The sequence below is a fragment of the Pempheris klunzingeri genome, chromosome 17, assembly GCF_042242105.1.
Source record: "Pempheris klunzingeri isolate RE-2024b chromosome 17, fPemKlu1.hap1, whole genome shotgun sequence".
Taxonomy (NCBI): domain Eukaryota; kingdom Metazoa; phylum Chordata; class Actinopteri; order Acropomatiformes; family Pempheridae; genus Pempheris; species Pempheris klunzingeri.
The window spans coordinates 12,058,669-12,079,411 of NC_092028.1; the positions used below are offsets into that span (position 1 = coordinate 12,058,669).

General features: G+C 43.7%; 1 protein-coding gene across 1 annotated transcript in view; it reads right to left on the reverse strand.

Moving 5' to 3' along the window:
- Window positions 1-2,537: 2,537 nt before the first annotated feature.
- llgl1 (LLGL scribble cell polarity complex component 1) overlaps window positions 2,538-20,743 on the reverse strand; it is a 30,851-nt gene continuing 12,645 nt past the window's right edge. The window contains exons 3-24 of the mRNA XM_070848042.1: window positions 19,897-19,978; window positions 19,627-19,787; window positions 19,332-19,478; window positions 16,644-16,806; window positions 16,030-16,165; window positions 15,324-15,378; window positions 14,942-15,096; window positions 14,636-14,856; window positions 13,599-13,666; window positions 12,281-12,455; window positions 10,940-11,044; window positions 7,764-8,056; window positions 7,284-7,434; window positions 7,063-7,201; window positions 6,638-6,951; window positions 6,308-6,499; window positions 6,051-6,123; window positions 5,611-5,725; window positions 4,850-4,914; window positions 3,943-4,078; window positions 3,743-3,825; window positions 2,538-2,647 (exon numbers count right to left, since the gene is read on the reverse strand). Coding sequence (XP_070704143.1) covers window positions 3,747-3,825; window positions 3,943-4,078; window positions 4,850-4,914; window positions 5,611-5,725; window positions 6,051-6,123; window positions 6,308-6,499; window positions 6,638-6,951; window positions 7,063-7,201; window positions 7,284-7,434; window positions 7,764-8,056; window positions 10,940-11,044; window positions 12,281-12,455; window positions 13,599-13,666; window positions 14,636-14,856; window positions 14,942-15,096; window positions 15,324-15,378; window positions 16,030-16,165; window positions 16,644-16,806; window positions 19,332-19,478; window positions 19,627-19,787; window positions 19,897-19,978 — 3,025 coding nt within the window. The 3' untranslated portion in view covers window positions 2,538-2,647; window positions 3,743-3,746. The remainder of the gene's footprint in view (window positions 2,648-3,742; window positions 3,826-3,942; window positions 4,079-4,849; window positions 4,915-5,610; window positions 5,726-6,050; window positions 6,124-6,307; window positions 6,500-6,637; window positions 6,952-7,062; window positions 7,202-7,283; window positions 7,435-7,763; window positions 8,057-10,939; window positions 11,045-12,280; window positions 12,456-13,598; window positions 13,667-14,635; window positions 14,857-14,941; window positions 15,097-15,323; window positions 15,379-16,029; window positions 16,166-16,643; window positions 16,807-19,331; window positions 19,479-19,626; window positions 19,788-19,896; window positions 19,979-20,743) is intronic.

Here is a 20,743-nt window from a genome sequence, read left to right on the forward strand (position 1 = left end):
AATTCAAAGTTTTGAAATAGTTTGTACTTGGAGGGTTTTTGATCTATTTTTCTTTGATTTATTTTTCTTTTTATGAGGCATGAAAAAAATGGTTTCAGCACTTACATTGTGTTCACTAACATGTTTCCTAAACAGAATTTTTTTTTTTAAATAATTTGACAAAAACCTCTGACCAGTACCGGTTCAAATGTTGCATATTTTGCATAATTTAAAGATAAAAGGTTGAAAGTCATGATACAAAAAAGTGTTGTATTAGGGTCCAAATTGATCTACCCTAGTTTAAATTTGATGGAATACATTTTGGCCACCCTTCGCTAAATTAGTGAGGTTTGTTCCTCTTTAAGTCTTAATCACACAGCTGACGAGCGAATAGAGATAAAGAGAGTAAATAATTTTATTAACATTCACAATTCTTCATCAGCCAAAATGCTAAATGACCCAATTAAAATCCTACACACAAAACTGAACAACAAAGTAGAAACAAATTCATCTTAATTGTGTAATTAAAAAAAAAAAAAAAAAAAAAGGTAAATCGTGCCAGCTGTGGCATCAAAGGGTTAATTATTTGAGTCAACCAGAGCACCAAAATCAGCTAACACAAAAGTAAAAAAAAAAAAAAAAAAAAAGCATTAACATGGTTTCTACCAGTTGAGCTACATTAGTTAATACTGAGGTCCCTTTTTTACTTTTTATTTTACGTGACTTGATCAAAAAGCTTGAATACTGAGCGGCAGATTCTACAAAGTTCTAACGTTTGGCTCTATCGTCGGCTCGCCGTTATAAACCTGTCGTCTAGGTGTGGGTACTGGATATAGTTTCGTTTTTACACAGTAAAACTTTTTTTTTTCTTTTTTTTCTTCCATTTTTTAAAAAGGGTTAAAAATACTGGTGATCAAAGCTCTGCATCTAGCCAATATTACCCAGAATGCACCGATTCACAGAAACCCAAAAACAGACATCTCCTGGGTGCATCGTAGTACACAGTACATTACACTTAGCATTCGGACTGACTTTGCTTCCCTTGCCACACTTCCCTGAGTCCCGTCAAAGAGATTTTTCTGCATGAGATGGTGTATCGCTACCGAAGGAGGGAGGATTTAACCACTGAAGGCTCCTCATTCTACCACATTCTTCACCTTCTTTACTTAGAACGTTTTTCTTTGTCATCAAGCCTGATTTTATCAAACTGGAGCAGAGTTTTAGGAAAAAAAACAAAAAAAAAACTACACTAACACTGATCACAGATGCTCCACTGACGTCGCCGAGGCTGCTTACAGAATTGGCTACCAGTGTCTCGTACCGTTATGACCTCCATGTTAGACTCCTGGGACATCAATCACCTCCCACCTCCTCCTCCCGTCACCTAATTTGCACTTGCCTGATAAGGACAGAGTAGAGAGATAAACTCAGACCATGCATTTAGTAATTAAAAGGCATTTTCTTTTTTAAAAATGTCAAAAATATGATTTTCCTCTAAATCCACAGTACCGCCTTTGCTTCCCTCTTCACCAGCCGGTTCTCTGAAGTCTCCACTCTTACATCCCCATTCTATGCCATTCAAATATCTTTACTTCCTCCAAAAGCCATACAAAACATCTGTAACAGAGCAGCAGTCTTTGTGATACAAAACACCTTCACTATCCCTGCACCCTTTTTTTTTTTTTTTCCTTCAACACCACCAGAGTAGACGGAGAGCTTCTTAAAACCTTGGTGGTGATGTGCTTTGTGTGTAATAACATTTTGGCTCACTGGTTTGGAAACCAGTTCATTTCTGCGCCCATTTGTGACCCAGACGGGACACTGGGTGAAGGAATTCAACTGCCCTTAATGGCACCCACGAGGGGGAAGAATACAAATGCTACAGCTTTCCGTACTCAAATATTCAAAATACTTCATGTGCTGGTCCTGCTCTGTAAAATACTCCCGTTCAGTCTCTGCTGGATGTTCCTCAGTTTGTAACCACGGGACATTCGCAGGGCTGTGGTGGTGTTAAGCAGCGTGCAGGCCAATTTAACACATCCACTAGTGTGCACGAGGAATCAATAAGCGCGTTTGGTGACAGCGCACCAGTTCCAGTTCCAACTGTGGAGAAATCTCAGAACCTGATCCTGGCCCGCCACAAAACTGTGGGTAGAAAAAAACAAAAAACAAAAAACAAAAAACCCCCACAGAAACATCACCGGTAGGTTTCCTATGCAGAATGTAACAGCCCGTTCCGAGACTGAGCCGAAGTCATTACGCCTGGAAACCACCCTGTAACCATCACGTCACCAGGGGACGAGCCGAGGAGGAACCGTCGCACAATACATCAAGATGGACGATGGAAATTCCAGTTTTCAGTTCTTGAAATCGGTGTCATTACCTCCTCATCCGTCCAGGCCGTGCCAGGCCGGCTGTCCGTGTCTCCACGTGGGAGAAAATGTCACGTGTCCAGAGTGGTTACAGAAGATTTCGTTCTTCCAGAGCGTGGAACCACAACGAGAGTCTAAAACGTTGTCCCCTTCGTTCATTTCCTCCCAGGTGGTGCCAGGCTAACGGGAAAGAGCAGGGTGCTGGCTGGGGGCTCCACAGTGGGCTGATGGGAGATGTTTGTGGTCCAGCACTGAAATCCAGTCCATCCAGACCACCTGAGCCCCTCCCTGTAATACTTCAACAACGACCAGAGGACAGAATGAGTCATTTTGTTTGTGTTAGAATTCACGGCTGCTCCAGTGCTCACATGAGGACAAAACACTGCAGACAAAAAACAAGCTCAGCGAGAAACAATTTAAATTGATGAGATTTAACAAATGACACAGTTATCATCTACAAGCGAATAGTATAATTTACCTTATTTTTATAACTATTAGTCTATTAATCAATTGATAGTGAGAAAAACACTCTGCCCTTATTGATGTACAGAATGCAGCGTCTATCTGCATTAGCTATATTTCCAGAAGGCACCAGCAGAGGGCGCTAGAGAACTTAAAATGTAAAGAGGAGTCCTGTTGACTGACTGCACTCAGAGACGGCTCCTGATTTATTACTCCTGAGAGCGCAAACAGCAATGCAAGTGACTGTGTGCTGGTTACCTGCTCCGCACTCGTCCAGTCATTACTTTAGAACGAGTAATGCTTTCACATTTCAGTCAGTTCGCTTATAACTGTCAACTCTTTTGCCAAATCCAGTACTTTTTCTTTAATATCTTGTTCGTGTAAGAGAGCACGGGGCATGTGTGCTGGTAACAGCTGAATAAAAGCTGTGATCCTCACAGTAAACGGTCGACACGACAAGTTTTGGATTTAAGTGGATAAAGTTGCTTGTTCCACAGCAGGGTCACTTCCAGCTAGTAAAAAACTGAACGTAACACAATAAAATAAGTAATGTGAGGAATTTAATCTGGTACAATGAATAAAGGGGATACAAAAAAAAGGAAGAAGAAGAAGAAAAAAAAAAAACACCCTGAGGTGCATTACAAGCACAAGTCTGCTTAGTGCAGAAGATTTCTGCTCGGTTGGCTTTTCAAAGACACAGAGTGGGAGGAAAACAGAGTGGAGGGCTTGTTATTGGAATGCAGCGCTCAGACAGAACAAGTCTTTGATGTTTGCACACTCTGGACCAGCTCCATTAGAAACAGGTGTGTGTGTGTGTGTGTGTTGTGTCTAAGAAAGTGTGCGCTCGTGCATCTGCTCCTGCTGGTCTTTCTGTGTGACTTTACGGAGGAATATTCACACTAGTAACCGTTTCGGAGTACGTTTCTCACCTGTTCAGTTAATGAGGATGCCGGTCGAGCGTCCCTCCTCCTCTTTAATGTTCTTTAGGTTGTTCTCTGCCTCGTCCACAGTGCTGCACACACACAAACCACAAAGTTAATGCTCGTCGGTAAAAAAAACGTGAAGGCTAGCGATTCATTCGAAACAGTGCGAGCCGCGTGTACGTGTACACAGAAATGCGTATGCCTACGTTAGGAAATCCCTGACGTCCTCCACAGTGAGCTCTCCGGTGGAGTCGAGGGTGAGGTCGGCACAGCTGAGGGGGGAGTCCAGCGGGGTGTCCATGATGGGAGAGGACATGGTGCTCGGAGGCTCCTCTGTCTGACCTGTGAGGGACAAACCCGCAGCATGTTTCTACATCTGGGTGACTGATGGCACTAACTGGCTCTGAAAAGTTTCCCAGTAATATCAGATTGAGTTCATACAATTTTGGGGAGCGGTTTAAAAACACGGTTTGGTTACAGTGGACTCAGTGAAACAATCTGTCACACATTTAAGACCCCAACAACGAATGTAATGAAGATGAACAACAGCAGTGGTTCAGCAGCAGAACAAAGACGGCTCATTTTACTGGTTGAAGCTCTGAGTTCAAACACGCCGGTTTCTTCTTAGTCCAAATGTTCACATTTTACTTACATTTTCTCCTTTCCCTTCCTCTTTAAGAAAGAAAACATTTCCCATCAAAAAGAGCCACAAGCCAAATCTTTTAAATCTGTACTTTCCCCCCGTTGTATGGTGCGTTCATACTTTAAGTATTTAAAAAAGGAAAAAGCATTTAAACCTTTTCTGATGTCAACATAGGACGTTCAGAGTAACAGGTGAAAGTCCTTCTGGGACATAAACAAATCCTCCTCCGGTCTCCACAACAACCATCAAGTCCTGCCAGGGAAGGAGGTGCTGGGCAGGAGAGGCAACTGAGGCATACTGAATGGTTACCATGGAGACTGCAGGGGAACCCCTGCAAGGCTTGCTCGGAGTTGAAGAGGTTCAGAGAGAGAGAGGTGGAATAGACAGGGGGAACGAAATAACAAGAGGAGAGAGAGGGAGCGAGGAGAAAATGAGTGTGTGTGTGTGTGTGTGTGTGTGTGTGGACCTACCCTCAGCCTGACCCATCTGGTTCTTGTGGGTTCCGTTGGCCTGCGGCTGCGTCGTGGTGCCATCACTGAGGAGACACATGAGCGCACACCATTTACTCTGGCAGTAGATGGAGTAATAATCAAGCAATAACAGTAAAAGTAGCATTTCTTTGGTTTCACATGCAGCGGTGCGCCTCGAGCTGGTGGTAACCCAAGAGGCAGCATTATGAACAGTAGATTTAGTGGTTTCCAATGTGGGGACCACCTACAGTAATAAGCTAAGAGTGGCTAACTCCTTAATAGGCTAATGGTGGGTTCCGGGAATTAATATTAATATGATTTTTGCATCAATGTGATAAGACACTTTGATTCACTAGATATTTGGCTTGATAGGTTGGCAAAAAAGTCATGTCCATTAACAAGTTATCAAGTTATTTCTCCCCAAATATTATGTTACCATTTACTGTAGATTGATTTTACTTATCAAATATATTGTGATAGAGGATTCTATCCACGTCGCCCAAACCTGATTTTACTTATTTTGTTACTCACATCAAGGGATATACATGTTATATCAGTTACGAAGTTAGACAGTTAGGGTTACTACGGTCAAATTTTGCCAAAAAGGGATGTATCAATGTTCAAGGAAATTGATTACAATTAGCTCATGTATTTATTCATTGCCTACCCCCAACTTTCCCTGTGTGGATGAATGGAAGATGTGTGTCCCAATAAAGGTTATATCCTTGACAATAAAATTAGTGTGTGTGTGTGTGTGTTACCTGGGTGGGGTGGGCTCTAGCGGTCGGTCCAGCTGGACAGAGCAGAGCGGCTCAGTGAGGACTTTGGCTGACAGGGAGAACCTCTCGTACTCTGATGGAGAGATCAGGTAAAAGCCTGTGGAGGAAAAACGACAATTAGACAGTGCGGTTTATTTGAATTTTTCTGTCAAACTACTTTCCATTCACCTCCACTGTATTGGGATGGAGGCAGAATTCTCAATCGCAGATATCTCAGAGAGCCTTGGCAGATAAAATGTCTGCATGCCTCGATATCCAAAAAAATATTGGAAAAATATGTGTGTGATATCAGTAAAATGACTCGTTGATCTGGTCCAAACCGCCCCGTTTTGAACCGTCTCCGTCTTGCTGTGACTTTAAAGTCATTTTTGGAAGTTAGATTTTCGCCGCTTTTGCATTAAAATCAAGCATGTTTTCCTCACCCTGTCCGTTCTTGGTGAAGACGCAGGATGCAATGCCACTGATGTCTTCTTTACGGATGCAGTCGTAGCGTACCTAAAGACACACGGGACAGACAGTAATTAGCGGTACATCATTAAAGCACTTTTTTTAATGAGAGGTGCTGTATAAATTATTTTCATCATCGTCATATTGAAATTAAAGGGAAAATACAAACTCGTACTGTAAAAATTACACTTTGCTTGTTTGAAACACACACATGTACACACTCACACCCCACCTGTGGTCGAAGGCCAGGTATGTTAAAGAGGTGCATGTCGCCCAGGTTGGTCAGACAGACCAGTGTGTGTTCGCTGTAGTCTTCCTGAGCTGTGGAGCTGAAGACCACCAGGGCCACCTTCCTCACCCGGCAGCCCTCGTGCGCCGTCAGCTTGAACTTGGTCTTGGCGCTCACCTTAGGGAGAGAGAACACCTAAAGGGAGAGTGCAAACATCAGACAAGTGCATAAACTGTCCTCATAAAAAGACAAAAAACACTTAATATTCCTGTTTGTTTTTAAGTGTATTTATGTGTAATAAATTACAACACAGGCGTCTTTCCCAGCCTTTACCTTTAGCTGTTCCTCTGAGGCGATGAGGACAGAGTGAGCGTTGGTCATATCCGGAGCGATGGCGAGGTCCTGGGAGGCTTCGTATGGGTCTGGTAACGGTTTTCCTCGGCCGTCCAGCACGGAGATGGACACCACGGGGGCCCTGTGCATCAGCTGGATCTCTTTGCCCAGCACCGCCTCCACACACACACTGCTCTCGCCCGCTCCGCCACGCTCGCACACACGCCCCGAGCCGACGCCGGGCACCTCCAGAGCGTAGGCATACACGCTCCCCGAGTTGGTGCCGGCCCATAGTGTTGGGCCGTGGTGTGTACCTGGAATATATGGACATACAACACATACAGTTAGTGCTGTGGCATTGCTCTTTCTTGTTACACCCAGAGCTCCACATTCAGTTTATCATCTTAGCGAGTCAGTGAACACACCGTCACGTAGAAAGGTGTCAGCGAAGCAGAGACATCGGACCACTCCAGAGAGCGAGTCGTCTGCTGACCGTGGTTCAATCCTTCGCTGTACCGGAGCCACATCCTCCTGCTCTGCTAGAGCAGCGTTGGCCTCCTGGACCTGCACATAACACAACTGTGAAATGCAGAACTTAATTGTGTATCCTGTGCGATCCTCTTACTACAGAGAAAAGATCATTTACCTTGCTGGTGGGCGTGGTGACGGTGCGTTTCTTCCCCGACACCCTGCTCTTGCGTATGCGCCTGAAGCTCTGTCGTAAGGACTTTTTCAAGGACTTGACTCTGGACAGGGGGCCCTCCATTGCCAAGGAGTCATTAGGGTGCAGGGTACACCTAGGAGCATATAAAAAAAAAAAAACAGGAGAGTGATGCTTTTTGGATCAGAATATGGTGAATTTTCCTTAACATGTTTTTTACTAAACCAAACTGAGGATAGCTTGTGTGTTATGTACTAAATGTGTGTGTGGTGGTAATTTAATCAGTTATGAAGGAAAAGAAAAAACACCACAGACAAATGATTAGTGGTGCCTGTGCTTTTACATTCTTAATTTGTCATCTAAACCAAAAGTGAAAAGCAGGGATTCAATATATACAAAATGTCCATTCTTTGACCTGCAAACACAAAACAATAAAAAAAAAAAAAACCAAGAGAAAATATCAACCTGGCCAGCACAGCATTTCGTCTGTGGTAGTCAAACAGGCCGAATCCATGACTCGTTCCAAATGAGATCAGGTTCCACTCTGCATGCAGCGCCACCGCTGTGACGGAGGCCGGGGGCAGGCACTGCACCAGCACCAGCGGCTGAAACCCTGGAGCGAAGGGGGCGGGCTTAAGGCGCGGCTCCAGCCTGTCGTGGCCCTTCCAGGTGAAGCCCTCCCTGTCCTGTAGCAGATCGACCACCGACACGTCCACCAAGTGGTCTGAACGCTCGTCGCTCAAACCCAGAACAATCACCTGGACAGATAGACGAAGTAAACAAACATCATAAGTCATTTTCCTTTTTTTATTTCAGTGCCTATTTTCATCTATACGCAATAATACAAAAGATATGAGATCTGTGGCAGGAGTCGGTGTGATAATCTAAGAGCGTGGATGATGGCTGTGTCCTGTTTTTTTCCCTGTGAAATGTCTGACAGTAGGACATCACTACTGGGAGCCGACCATCACAGAAACACTCTTGTGTTGTATGACCCAGTTTTTCAAATTATTAGCATATTAAAGAGCTCCTCTTCTCCAAAAAGTGGGAGACTGAGTGCACTGAAAATGTCAAAACGGAATCTCATTACATCAAACCCCTCAGCATGTGAAAGAAGCTGCTTTTTTTTTTTTTTTAGTGATGAGGGATTTGATGTTAAGTAAGGGTTAATAACAGCTTCTCAAAAGAATTAATAACAGCTAGTTTATCATCATTTGAGGCACTTCTGTCAAGGCTGGAACTTTATTTGTGAGCTATACTGTTTGCTTTGCAGGACTTCAAGGAATTACAGTATGCAGTTTTTAAGTGCCTCATTATTCACTTACCAGGAAGTAGTCATGAGATTTTCTAAATGTGCTGCAGCCCACGAAAAGGGTATATTTTACATTGTATGAATATTCATGGCCTCCAGAGGATGAATGCTAATATTTTTAGATTCACTGGGGATGAAGGCTTTAAATTCGAACACTAACCCTCAGTCAAAATGCCAACTTTGAATCCAAAGATACCTACAAGGGTGAGTGCTAACACTTTTTTTATTGTGGGAAGCACAAAACACAAGTCCAGTTTGTTCATTCTTGTTATAAACAACGGATTTACACTTGGTCCAGATGTACCCTTCACAGCTAAGCAGCTATGAAGCGCAAGAACACATGTGTGACTGCAGCGGCAGCTCTCTGCCTGCAAAGTTTATCAGCTTCATCTCATCCCGGGAAAACACACGAGGCTATTCAACTTCTATAGCCTCATTATTGGAGTCATTAGCAAATTAACTGTTGGCAAGATAAGATGTGAAGATAAGATAAGAAGTAAATTACATGATGATTATGATTATCAACTGACAAAGTGTATATTGTGTTAACCTGCATTATTTACAGTGGGTACGGAAAGTATTCAGACCCCTTCACTTTTTCCACATTTTATGTTACAGCCTTATTCCAAAATGGATTAAATTCTTTTTTTTCCTCATCAATCTACACACAATACCCCATAATGACAAAGTGAAAAAAGTTTTTTAGAAATTTTTGCAAATGTATTAAAAATAAAAAACTGAAATATCACATGTACATAAGTATTCACACCCTTTGCTATGACACTCAAAACTGAGCTCAGGTGCATCCTGTTTCCACTGATCGTCCTTGAGATGTTTCTACAACTTGACTGGAGTCCACCTGTGGTAAATTCAATTGATTGGACTTGATTTGGAAAGGCACACACCTGTCTATATAAGGTCCTACAGCTGACAGTGCATGTCAGAGCAGAAACCAAGCCATGAAGTCAAAGGAATTGTCTGTAGACCTCTGAGACAGGACTGTATCGAGGCACAGATCTGGGGAAGGGTACAGAAACATTTCTGCAGCATTGAAGGTCCCGAAGAGCACAGTGGCCTCCATCATTCGTAAATGGAAGAAGTTCAGAACCACCAGGACTCTTCCTAGAGCTGGCCGCCCATCCAAACTGAGCAATCGGGGGAGAAGGGCCTTGGTCAGGGAGGTGACCAAGAACCCGATGGTCACTCTGACAGAGCTCCAGCGTTACTCTGAGGAAATGGGAGAACCTTCCAGAAGGACAACCATCTCTGCAGCACTCCACCAATCAGGCCTTTATGGTAGAGTGGCCAGACGGAAGCCTCTCCTCAGTAAAAGGCACATGACAGCCCGCTTGGAGTTTGCCAAAAGGCACCTAAACGACTCTCAGACCATGAGAAACAAGATTCTCTGGTCTGATGAAACCAAGATAGAACTATTTGGCCTGAATGCCAAGCGTCACGTCTGGAGGAAACCAGGCACCGCTCATCACCTGGCAAATACCATGACCCGAAGCACACAGCCAAGATAACGAAGGAGTGGCTTCGGGACAAGTCTGTGAATGTCCTTGAGTGGCCCAGCCAGAGCCCAGACTTGAACCCCATTGAACATCTCTGGAAAGACCTGAAAATAGCTGTGCAGCGACGCTCCCCATCTAACCTGACAGAGCTTGAGAGGATCTGCAGAGAAGAATGGGAAAAACACCCCAAATGCAGGTGTGCCAAGCTTGTAGCATCATACCCAAGAAGACTTGAGGCTGTAATCGCTGCCAAAGGTGTCTCAACAAAGTACTGAAAAAAGGGTGTGAATACTTATGTACATATGATATTTCAGTTTTTTTATTTTTAATACACAAAAATTTCTAAAAAAACTTTTTTCACTTTGTCATTATGGGGTATTGTGTGTAGATTGATGAGGAAAAAAAGAATTTAATCCATTTTGGAATAAGGCTGTAACATAAAATGTGGAAAAAGTGAAGGGGTCTGAATACTTTCCGTACCCACTGTATGTCGTACCAAAGTGTGGCTACTGCGTACATGACATGTCACCTTACAAAGCTTGATGAAAGGAATCCATACAAATTAAAAATGTAAAAATTTTTTACATATAATCTTAGAGAAAATGACAATTTCTTAAATCAATTGTTCAAAAATAATTTCTAAACATACTTTAATAACTGAAACTCTTGACACATTTTTGGGTTTTAAACCGGGTGTAAAAATACGGTCTGCAGAGTAAAAACATCCAAAAAACTCTCTGCATTATATCTTCTACAAATGAGACAGGGTGTGTCAGAGCTAAACCTATTAGCCTGTTTGTGTGCGTACACTTTACCTGTCCAGCAGTTCCAGCCACCACCAGCTTGTTGCTGTATTTGCACAGACTGATCTTTTGGATGCCCAGCCTGGGGTCATCGCTATATGGGTCAAAACAACCCACCTAAACAGAAAAAAAAGAAAAAACACATGCACACTGAGTTGGTATTGGCAGAAGAAAGAAAATAAATTTTATTTGGAGCATTTATAGACCATAGACGTCCTCAGCTTCTCCACCTCCCCAAGTTCAGTCTTCTCTCTGAATCTTTCCACAACAGTTTGTCTCGTTCTAAATCTTTGATCTGAATCGACCACAAACAAATTAACTTCAGGGAGACCAATGTCACGAGGCTCTCCTACTCCTTGTGCAGCAGCTTCTCTATTCTTACTCTCTCCCAAATAGACAAATAAACCAGGACAATCCTCCTTTCCCCACTCAGCAAAACATGTGCATTAATCTGTCTCTCACACACAGTAGGAATTCCAATAGAATCCCCTCTCACATGGGAGTTTTTGTCTTGGCAAAACAAGGAGTAGGATAAGTTGGTCACTAACACACACACACACACACACACACACACACACACACACACACGCATGCACAGAAAGAGTGGGCTGATGGGTCTGGTTTTCATTACAGAGGAGAAAAAAAAAAGGGAAAGGCTCTTCATCCCATATGAGGGCCACATTCCTGAACATGCAGCTCTGTTACCACAGGATACATGGGGAAAGGTGGGGGGAGTGAAAGAGTGAATAGGAAGAAAAGAGGAGAGTAAAAGGAGAAAAGGGGCCAAAGGCTGATTTTATCTATTTTTCACTGTTAAATGTATCACTCAAGAGTAGCTTCAGCTCTTTTTTCTATCCATTTATGATCCAAGTTTATCTTGGCCACCTGCCCAAACGCTGGGAAACATTTCCAACTGTAGAATCTGATTTAAATATTCATCAAGTATTTTGCTTCGTGACCCATCTCCATTTCCTGTCAATATCTACCCAAAGCCAAACTACTCAGTCAGATTCCCTCGACATGAAATTCTGCCTCCCAGTGCTGACTCACTTCATTTAAAATGTAATTCTGCACAGAAAAAAGGCCATTAAAACAGAATCAGACCGCGGTTTCTCCAGAGTCAAGTTTTTAAAGACGGGAACAATGGGGTGGGTCTGTCTGAAACCCAAACACGCAAAAACAATCAGATGAAAAAAATGAAGCCACAGATGTAGCGTTACAGGACTATGTGTGTAAAACAGATTGCTTTTATTCCCACAGCCTGTAAAATAAGACCCTGCGGCTGATCTCTAGAGGAGAAAAACTCTTACTTATTCTTACTGTATTTCACCTGCTCGTCCCTGCAGTTCTCACCTTCCTGAAGGGAGGCCATTCCTCCTCCTGCTGCATGTCGGGGTCGTCGCTAGGGTCCTGAGGATCGTCGCTAGGGTCACAGTCGGTGTGGAAGACGTTGGCTGTGCTGAGTTTGTACAGCGGAGTGAGGGCAACACCCGATGCGTCCCAGAAACGCACGGTGCCATCTTCATGTCTGTAAACACACACACGATTTAAAGAAATATATATATTTTTTAATGAATTTAAAATATTCAAATGCAAAACATTATTTATAAAGATATTTATTGTGGCAGTTTTTACGCTGCGGGTACAAGTGGTCACAGTTAATGCAATAAAAGCCAATAATCCTGCAGTAAATCCTTTTATATGATGTTCAGTTCTGTTTAGGCTGAATCAGTGAGGCAATGATTCACCTCTATGGCTCTTTATAAGAATGTAGTTTTGAATTTTTAGTTTTGAATTATATTGTATTACGGTATAGTGAAAGGTGATTCTAATACTAATAATAGATTGAACTAGGTGCATCTGATAAAATTATTCATATGAATAAGAAGATTAATGATCTACAGCCATGTTAGCAGCTTAGTGACGCCATCGGTTAAATGCTAACATCAGGATGCTCTAAATATGAATGCTAACATGCTGATGTTTGGCAGGTATCATATTTAGCATCTTAGTTTAGTGCTGTAGTAGTAGTAGCATGCTGCCATTCGCTAATTAGCACTAAACAACGTGCAGTTGAGGGTGATGGAAATGTCAATGGTTTTGTAGGTATTTGGTAGATTGGGGTACTTAACAGAGTGACATTTTGACCAGAGGTCCGTGCTACAGCTCCAGAGCTATTACAATTCATCCTCTGGGGAACCTATAAAATACTTTCTCCTCAGTTCACTCCTCAGTTAACTTTCAGTCAATGTGTGTCCCTTTGGATTTTGGGGAACAAGACTCAATTAGTGCAGCTGTTCTACTTCCTCTAGATGCTGTAGCTGTATCTCAGTGGCCCCCTGCTAATGCTAGCTCTGCCAAACATCTGTAGTTGGAATAATTCTGCCAACTATCTTGGGATGTTCTTACTGCTATGGTAATGCTGACAAATTCTGGTTTCAGAGTTTCAGGACAGGTCACATGTAGATCTAGGATACCCATGTGGTTTACATTGGAGACGAGAACACAGTCTCCATGCAGCTTTTAGTCACTAACAATTACTAGAGAGCAAGAGATTTGTGCCGGATTTGTGTCATGATAGAAAAACGAAAACTGGACCCACCTGTGTGGACACAGTCTGTGGGCGATTATAAATGTGCGTGTGTGTGTGTGTGTGTGTGTGTGCAGATACCCCGTCAGCAGCAGCTCTTGTTGTTTGGGTGGAGGTGCCAGGTTTCTCCCTCCACATATGGGCCAGCTCTGCACAAACGCACAAAGATCGGAGCAAACTTAGAATTTCATCATATTTAGAAGCTGCACGAGAAACATTTCCATGACACCAACACATTCCCTGACCCTTTCCATATTATCATAACCCCAGCTCAGAATCTACTGGCTCTGACACACAGGCATGCCCTTATGGATGAGCCTGTGTACACAGAAACACAAAAAACAGCAGTGCTGTTGTTGGGTTTGCTCTGTCATAGTGCCAGTCTCTCTGGTTTGGCCTTGCACAGACAGACAGATGATTAACGAGTGTACCAGCTGTATGTCCCTCTGTGTGTGTGTGTGTGTTGTTCTAATCAGCCACTGATCAAAACAGCTGATCTAAGCTTCAAAGCCTTTGCAAAGCCTTTAACTGCTTACACCTGCTCTTAAAGTTCACACACTACCAGCAGGCCGGCGGTCACACTCCCCATTGCTGTTTAGCTGCCAGTCTGTGAGCTCAGATTACTCACTGGTGCTTGTGCCATGAGTAATAACATCCATGTAACAACAATATCCTTACTCAGATCAATTTAACTTCACTTATTACCCATTTATACTGCTCCTGATTGATGAAGAAAGGCAGCAGCTGAGATTTGACATGACACCTAACAGCCATTTGGTAGTAAATAAAATAAAAACTCCAATCTGTGCAGATGCAGATTTCTATGTGCAAAGTATATACATCGAATAGTGTTGATGGCTACATTTAAAGCATGAGGGACCTGGCTATTGGCTGTACTCTGTTTAAGGTGCTCTCAGGCTAAGCTGCTTACAAGCATCTCGGATTTCCTCTGAGTGAATATCCCTACTGCCATGCATGAACCAATTTACAGAATAATCCTGTCTGCCAGTGGCACAGTATCAAAAAACGTTGCAGAAATCACTTCTAATGCAGAGCGCTGACAGCCGCGTTAACAGAAATTTCCAACCGTGCTCTGCAGATTGCGGCGTGCTTCTCACCCTGTGTGTGTGTTGTTTGCCCTGCTGCGCTTTGCCAGCGTTCACCAGCCTCTCCCAGAGTTTGGGGGGGACGCTGGAGATGTGGAAGGAGCAGGTGATGGCTGAGGAGTGGAGAGGAGCCAGGTAGGGAGTGGGCAGAGAGGGCCACCCGGGGGTCTGGAGGTCAATCACAACCAGCTCCTCTTCAAGCAACACCACCAAGGCAGACGGGTCGTCGAACTCTGTGGGAAAGAGAGAGACGCAAGACAACAATTAGACACACAGAAATCCATAAATACACATCAGTGATGTTGGCCAGCTCCTCACCTTTCTCTTGCTCTATGCTGTGGACAGTGAAGAAGTCAATGACTCGGGATGTGAAGTCGAGAGTGACGTGGTCTTTGTCCTGTTGGATGGTCAGACAGTGGCGGTCACCGTAGCTGGCTCTGGGCATCCCTCCACTGTATAACAACACTGGAGAACTGGACAGAAGTACACAGAAAATACAGAAATTCCTATTTATGTCAATTTTATCTGTCATCTAGAATAATATAAAGCAGGTGTTTCTGATACAATTGGGCATCATCATTTTCAATTCTTACATTGATGGGCCAGTGTTTAAGAAAAGACAAATGGAAAGGAAAGCAAGAATCAGTCTTGTATATAGTATACAGGAGTAAAGAGTCAGTGGCACTGTGCTCCCACTCACCCTGTCGAGGTCGTCCTCCACAGGATCTTGTTGATGGCCTTACAGGGAAATGGACCTGAGACAGAATCAAGAATAAAAAAAACATTTGAAAAACCTTTACAGAGGCACTGGTCACTCAAAACCATTAAAAAAACTCATTTAGTCCAAGAGAGGGTGACCAAAATGTGAAGCAGACGTCTTTATGGCTTTAACTTTCCATATTCAGTCACTAATGCTGCATTCCCACGCTCACACACTGCCTACTATGTACTCAAATAGAACGGACTGCATACTCCTTATTTGAACATTTAAGTATGCCATTACAGCCAGACTGTTCACTCTCCTCTGCATAATGTGACTGTATCGATGATGACATTACTGATCTAGACTACCATCGATGCTTCTCACCAGCCACAGTGAGGAGCTAAAACAGTCTGACTCGCAGATATGAACACACTACATACCTAATTGGACGCCATACTCAGAATAAGTAGTATGTTAGTATGCAATTCTGAACACAGCGTATGAGTCACCAGACGTCGGCAGTCAGGGTTCATTAAGGTGCCGTCAGTCAGCGGACATTGGTCTTTGTGGACAAGACCACCACCTCTAGCGAGTTTGGATGACTATGTGCCCAAACGTGCCTCAAACAGACGTTGGCTGGGAAACACAAATAGATATATATATATATATAGATATATGTGTGTGTTATGTATGCATTTCTCACCATATGGGATGGTGGAGGACACTGGCTGGTGACTGCACGTGTTGCCATTGGTAACAGCCCACACGGAATAGCCTCCATCGTTATGGGAACTGACAAACAAGTTCCCAGAGCGTTCCCACACCAGGCTCTCCAGCTGCTGCAAGGGGATACACACACACACACACACACACAGAACACACTATAAAAACTATTTTAAAAAGGTCTTCACTGTACCAGCATTAAATATTTGTCATTGACCATAGTAAACATAAGGCAGCGCGGTGGTTAGCACTGTAGCCTCACAGCAAGAAGGTTCCAGGTTGAAATCCAGTGGCAAGTTTGAACCTTGAACCTTTCTATATGGAGTTTAGTCCAAAGACATCTAGGTCAGGATAACTGGTGACTCTAAATTGCCCGTAGGTGTGAATTTGAGCATGAATGGTTGTCTGTATGTGTTGGCCCAGTGATTGGCTGGTGACCAGTCCAGTGTGCATCTCGCCTCTCGCCCAAAGTCAGCTGGGATTGGCTCCAGGCCCCCAGTGACCCTTAAGGATAAGCAGTCTACACAATGGATGGATGGATAGTAAACGTCAGTAATCTCCTCTCACCAAATCTGTGCTCTATAAACCAGGTACCTGCTTGCCCAGGAAGAGCTGCTCGGCATGACGGGAGCTCAGATCCCATAGGACCACCAGGCCGCGGCTGTAGCCAATCAGTATCTTTCCTGACTGCTGGGGATGTTCCTGCAGAGATTCCACTGGCCCCAAGGACTTCCCACATCTGTAATCATCTGGCAGGCTGGGAAAACAAAAATTATACAAGACTACAGGTCAAAACGTGGTGAAACAATTGACTGCGAGGGAGCATACCATATTGACAGAGGATAAAATACTGGTGTGACTGAATACTGAAAGATTAAAGGTGGACCTAAAGTTAAAGCACGTTAAGCCAGAGAGCATTCACATCCAACACCAAAGACTATACTTGAATAGAGGCAGGGGTTATGACCCCTTGCAGAGGACTGTGTGTTAAGATACCCCAAAGCCCTCTGTTCTTTTGCTCCAAAACATCCCCAAGCAAAACTCAAAAAGTTAAACATATGTATAATATAATCAGCTCCGAGCTCAAACCATCTGTATAAACTCTGATGCAACCACAGGCTGATCTTCCAACAACAACAACAACAGTGAAATCAACATCAGGCTGGAGCTGTGCTGCTGAGATTGTGAACGAGACATTCCTCTGAGGCAGTAGAGGAATGTGGAGCAGGACACACCCTCGAGATGTCAGAGGATTCCCTGAGTGAAGGACTGGGGAAAAAAAGACAGAAAGAAAATGAGAAGAGAGGAAATGGCAGTGAGAGAGAAAATGAAAAGACGGAAAGAAAGAAATAAACATGGAGGGAGAAGCAAGTGATGCAGCTTTCTGGGCTCTCTGCTGCGGATGAGACAGAACCATCGCAAAAGAAACAGTCAGCCGGACACACACACACACACACACACACCTGACCGCTTTGGTAGCATTCACAGAGGAAGATCCTCTCCGGAAGCACAGAGGCAAAAACATTCCCGACAAAGCATTCCATTGTCTCTGTCTCTCCGTTCACAAGTATTTTTAGGGAATCAAGCATCCTGCTACAGAGTACCAGTGATGAGCCTCTGTGTGTGTGTGTGTGTGTGTGTGTGTGTGTGTGTGTGTGTGTGTGTGCACGTTGGAGATTCAGCTGAAAGACTTCCCCAACCGGAACACCGTGTTTTGGCAGCCGGTACAAAGCCTCACTGTCTAAAACCTCCCCTCCTCTACACGCGCGCACACACACACTAGCGCACGCACACACACACACACACACCTTATCAGGACCCTCGTTAGGCCTCAGTTCTGCCCACTTCCCTAAACAAGCCCGGTTAATGAGGGGTTTGGCTAACCAGTCAGACAGTCCCACAGCAGAATGAAAAAAGAAACACAACACTAGTACTGTTCACTGCCAGCGTATCAACGCAGGAATGCAGAGAGGAAAGCTGCAGCATGAAAAATAAAGAAACTACTTTCTGGTATGAAAAAAAAAAAAAAAAACACTACAAAGTACGCATTTGCTGCACCCAGGTCATTTTCCACTATGTAGTGTTGTGTGTATTAACATGATAAGGGCACATTAGCCAGCTGTGTTTGTGCTCCACTCGCTGTGTTTTTCCCCTAGTTCACTGCTGAACTCTCATACACACCACACTGTATGGATGTTGAGGGGCTGGACAAAATAACAGACACCACACCACATAATAGTCCTGTAATAATACAATTAAGTGTCTTTCATTCATTGCTATAGGTCTTGTTGTGACCAAAGTTTCTCTTTGTTTATGCTGCTTTGTATTGTTTTGGCATATTTCTTGTGAACTGTGAGTTATTCCCCTTTGCCACATCATGTAAGTTGTGCATCGGCAACTCACACAGTTTGATTTACAATAGTAGCTAATTGACTCATGAAGTTGCCTTGTTTAAAGCCCCTGAAAATCTGAGTCTGTGTTACTTTTAATGTTCATGCCATTCAAAATTAAACAGTTAATAAATGACAATATGTGTTTCCCTTCACTTAATCTGTGTCATCAGGACTGTGTGGGTGTGGATTGATCAGATTTGATTGAATGTGGCCTGGCAATAGAACACATGTCAAATCAAATGCTGCTTTCAATCACCTTTTTTCCCAACAGAGCTCTTGCCACCTCAAATTAGAGAAAACAGCAAAACAAAAACCAATTCCCTACAAAAATCTCTCATGAGCAATGACCAAAACTGTTGTAACTTCAGCAGAAAAATCAAATTCCTCTCCAAAATTTTATCTGATGCAATATTCACCTCACTCTGTGCTCCTCGCTCACACCACATCCAAAAACTTGTATTATTTAGTAGGACTTGAGAAGTTGCACACAGAGGATTATTTTTCAGTTTTGTAGTACGTGATGTCTCTCGCTTGCTCTCCCCTACTCTCCAAACAGTGTTCGGGAGTTGTGGCCGCTCTCATGGTCCTTGAACCACACGGCCCTGACCTCCCTGCTGCTGCTGCTGCTGCTAGGGTCAAGAGGGATATTTGCCTCTGCGTGTGTGTCCGACCTGCTCAGCTGGAGCTGTGAGTGGAGGAAACTGGAGTGTTTAGTGTATAAAGGAAGACATACTCTGGCAGGGACGGAGGGGAGAGAATGAAGACTGAGTCAAGTAGAGACTTTTAAGGGGAGAAAAAAAAAAGCTGGAGTAATGGATTTTAAATCACATTTTACTTCTTTCATTCATTCGTTGGTCTTTTTCTGTAGTCATTTACGTGACAGACTCACCTCTGCGTGACCTGATCCTGGAGCAGCGTCTGGGCGTCTTTCAGTGAAAGGCGAGGCAACTCCAGGAAGTACACACCACCTCCCTCTGTTCCAATGCACAACAGGTCGCATGACCTCAACAAGTGCAGGACAGTCACCCGCGTGGCACTGAGAGGAAGAGGGGCAGGGGTAAGAATGAGCTGCAGTGACGACAGGTTTCACCCTCCATTTTATTTTAACATGAAACAGGGCGAATTGTACCTTTAAAAGGACAAAAAGAAGCAGATCAAAATGGCATTAATAGGCTCTAATGTACCTGCAGCTTTCAATGCCAGGTCTCCCTGGGAGGCTGTAGCTGCCCACTTCCTGCAGGCAGACCACGCCCTCTCTTTTAACCCCTCCCACCTCTCTGGAGGCACCGACCACCAACTCCCACAGGTGAATCGTGTTGTCGTCCAGCAGTGACAGCAGGCGGCCCTATCACACAGCACAGTAAACTTTAACATCACACATCTCTTTGGCCACCACCCTTGGCTTTTTTATTCTTGTTACAAAGACTGAAAAAAAATGACAATGAGTGGCTCACCTGTCCAGGCAGGAAGTGGATTTGTGTGACAGCAGTGGTGTCCTTGTGTAGTCCTGTGAACTCCACGCCAGGGGCCCCGTAGCTGGAAGGGCCCCGTCAAGGAAATTCACAACAAAGCAAACTTTAACACTGTACAATGACAAGACGAGTGCTTTAGTTTCCAGAGCCTACAGACACAGAGGATTCCCAAGTGTGGCATGTGGAGCAGAGAATTAATTCTGATTATTTTGGCATTAGTGTGAGCACGTTTTTCTGAGCAAAGGCAGTAGTTTCAGTAGGACAAATAGCTAGAGTATCTTTTTAAGCACAAGGAAGAAGGCTGTGGATATGCAGAGACACTAATGGATTACTTAGAGCTGAGCAATATTCACCCATTATCATATTATGTGATGTATGACTGTTGGTCTCTTACGGAAAGATCAAGGAGAATGACGCCTAAGATAAAGTAGTACATTATACCAGGAACAATATTTATATACCCCTATACACACACTATATGTGCCACTGTCGCACTGTGTGCCAATTAATGGAGGTTCCCACCTCCTCTTACTGAATAAAATCCAACAGAGACAACTTTTGTAGGGGCTACCAGTCAGACTCCCATCATGGTTTGATAATGTCCATTACATATATGGTGGGACGATTGGGTCAGAAAGGTGACAACCAAGCAGCAGGCAGAGAGGAATATCTTATAACATCCTTTCTTTCTTCAGAACGTTCTCTTTTAAAAGAGAGAGAGAATTAAAATGTGTAACTGAGATGACAGAGTGCAAGACTGAACTGTTTAACTGGTCATTCTGAGCTGCAAACCAGAAGAAACACACTAGTTAGATGTAATAGTAGGGCA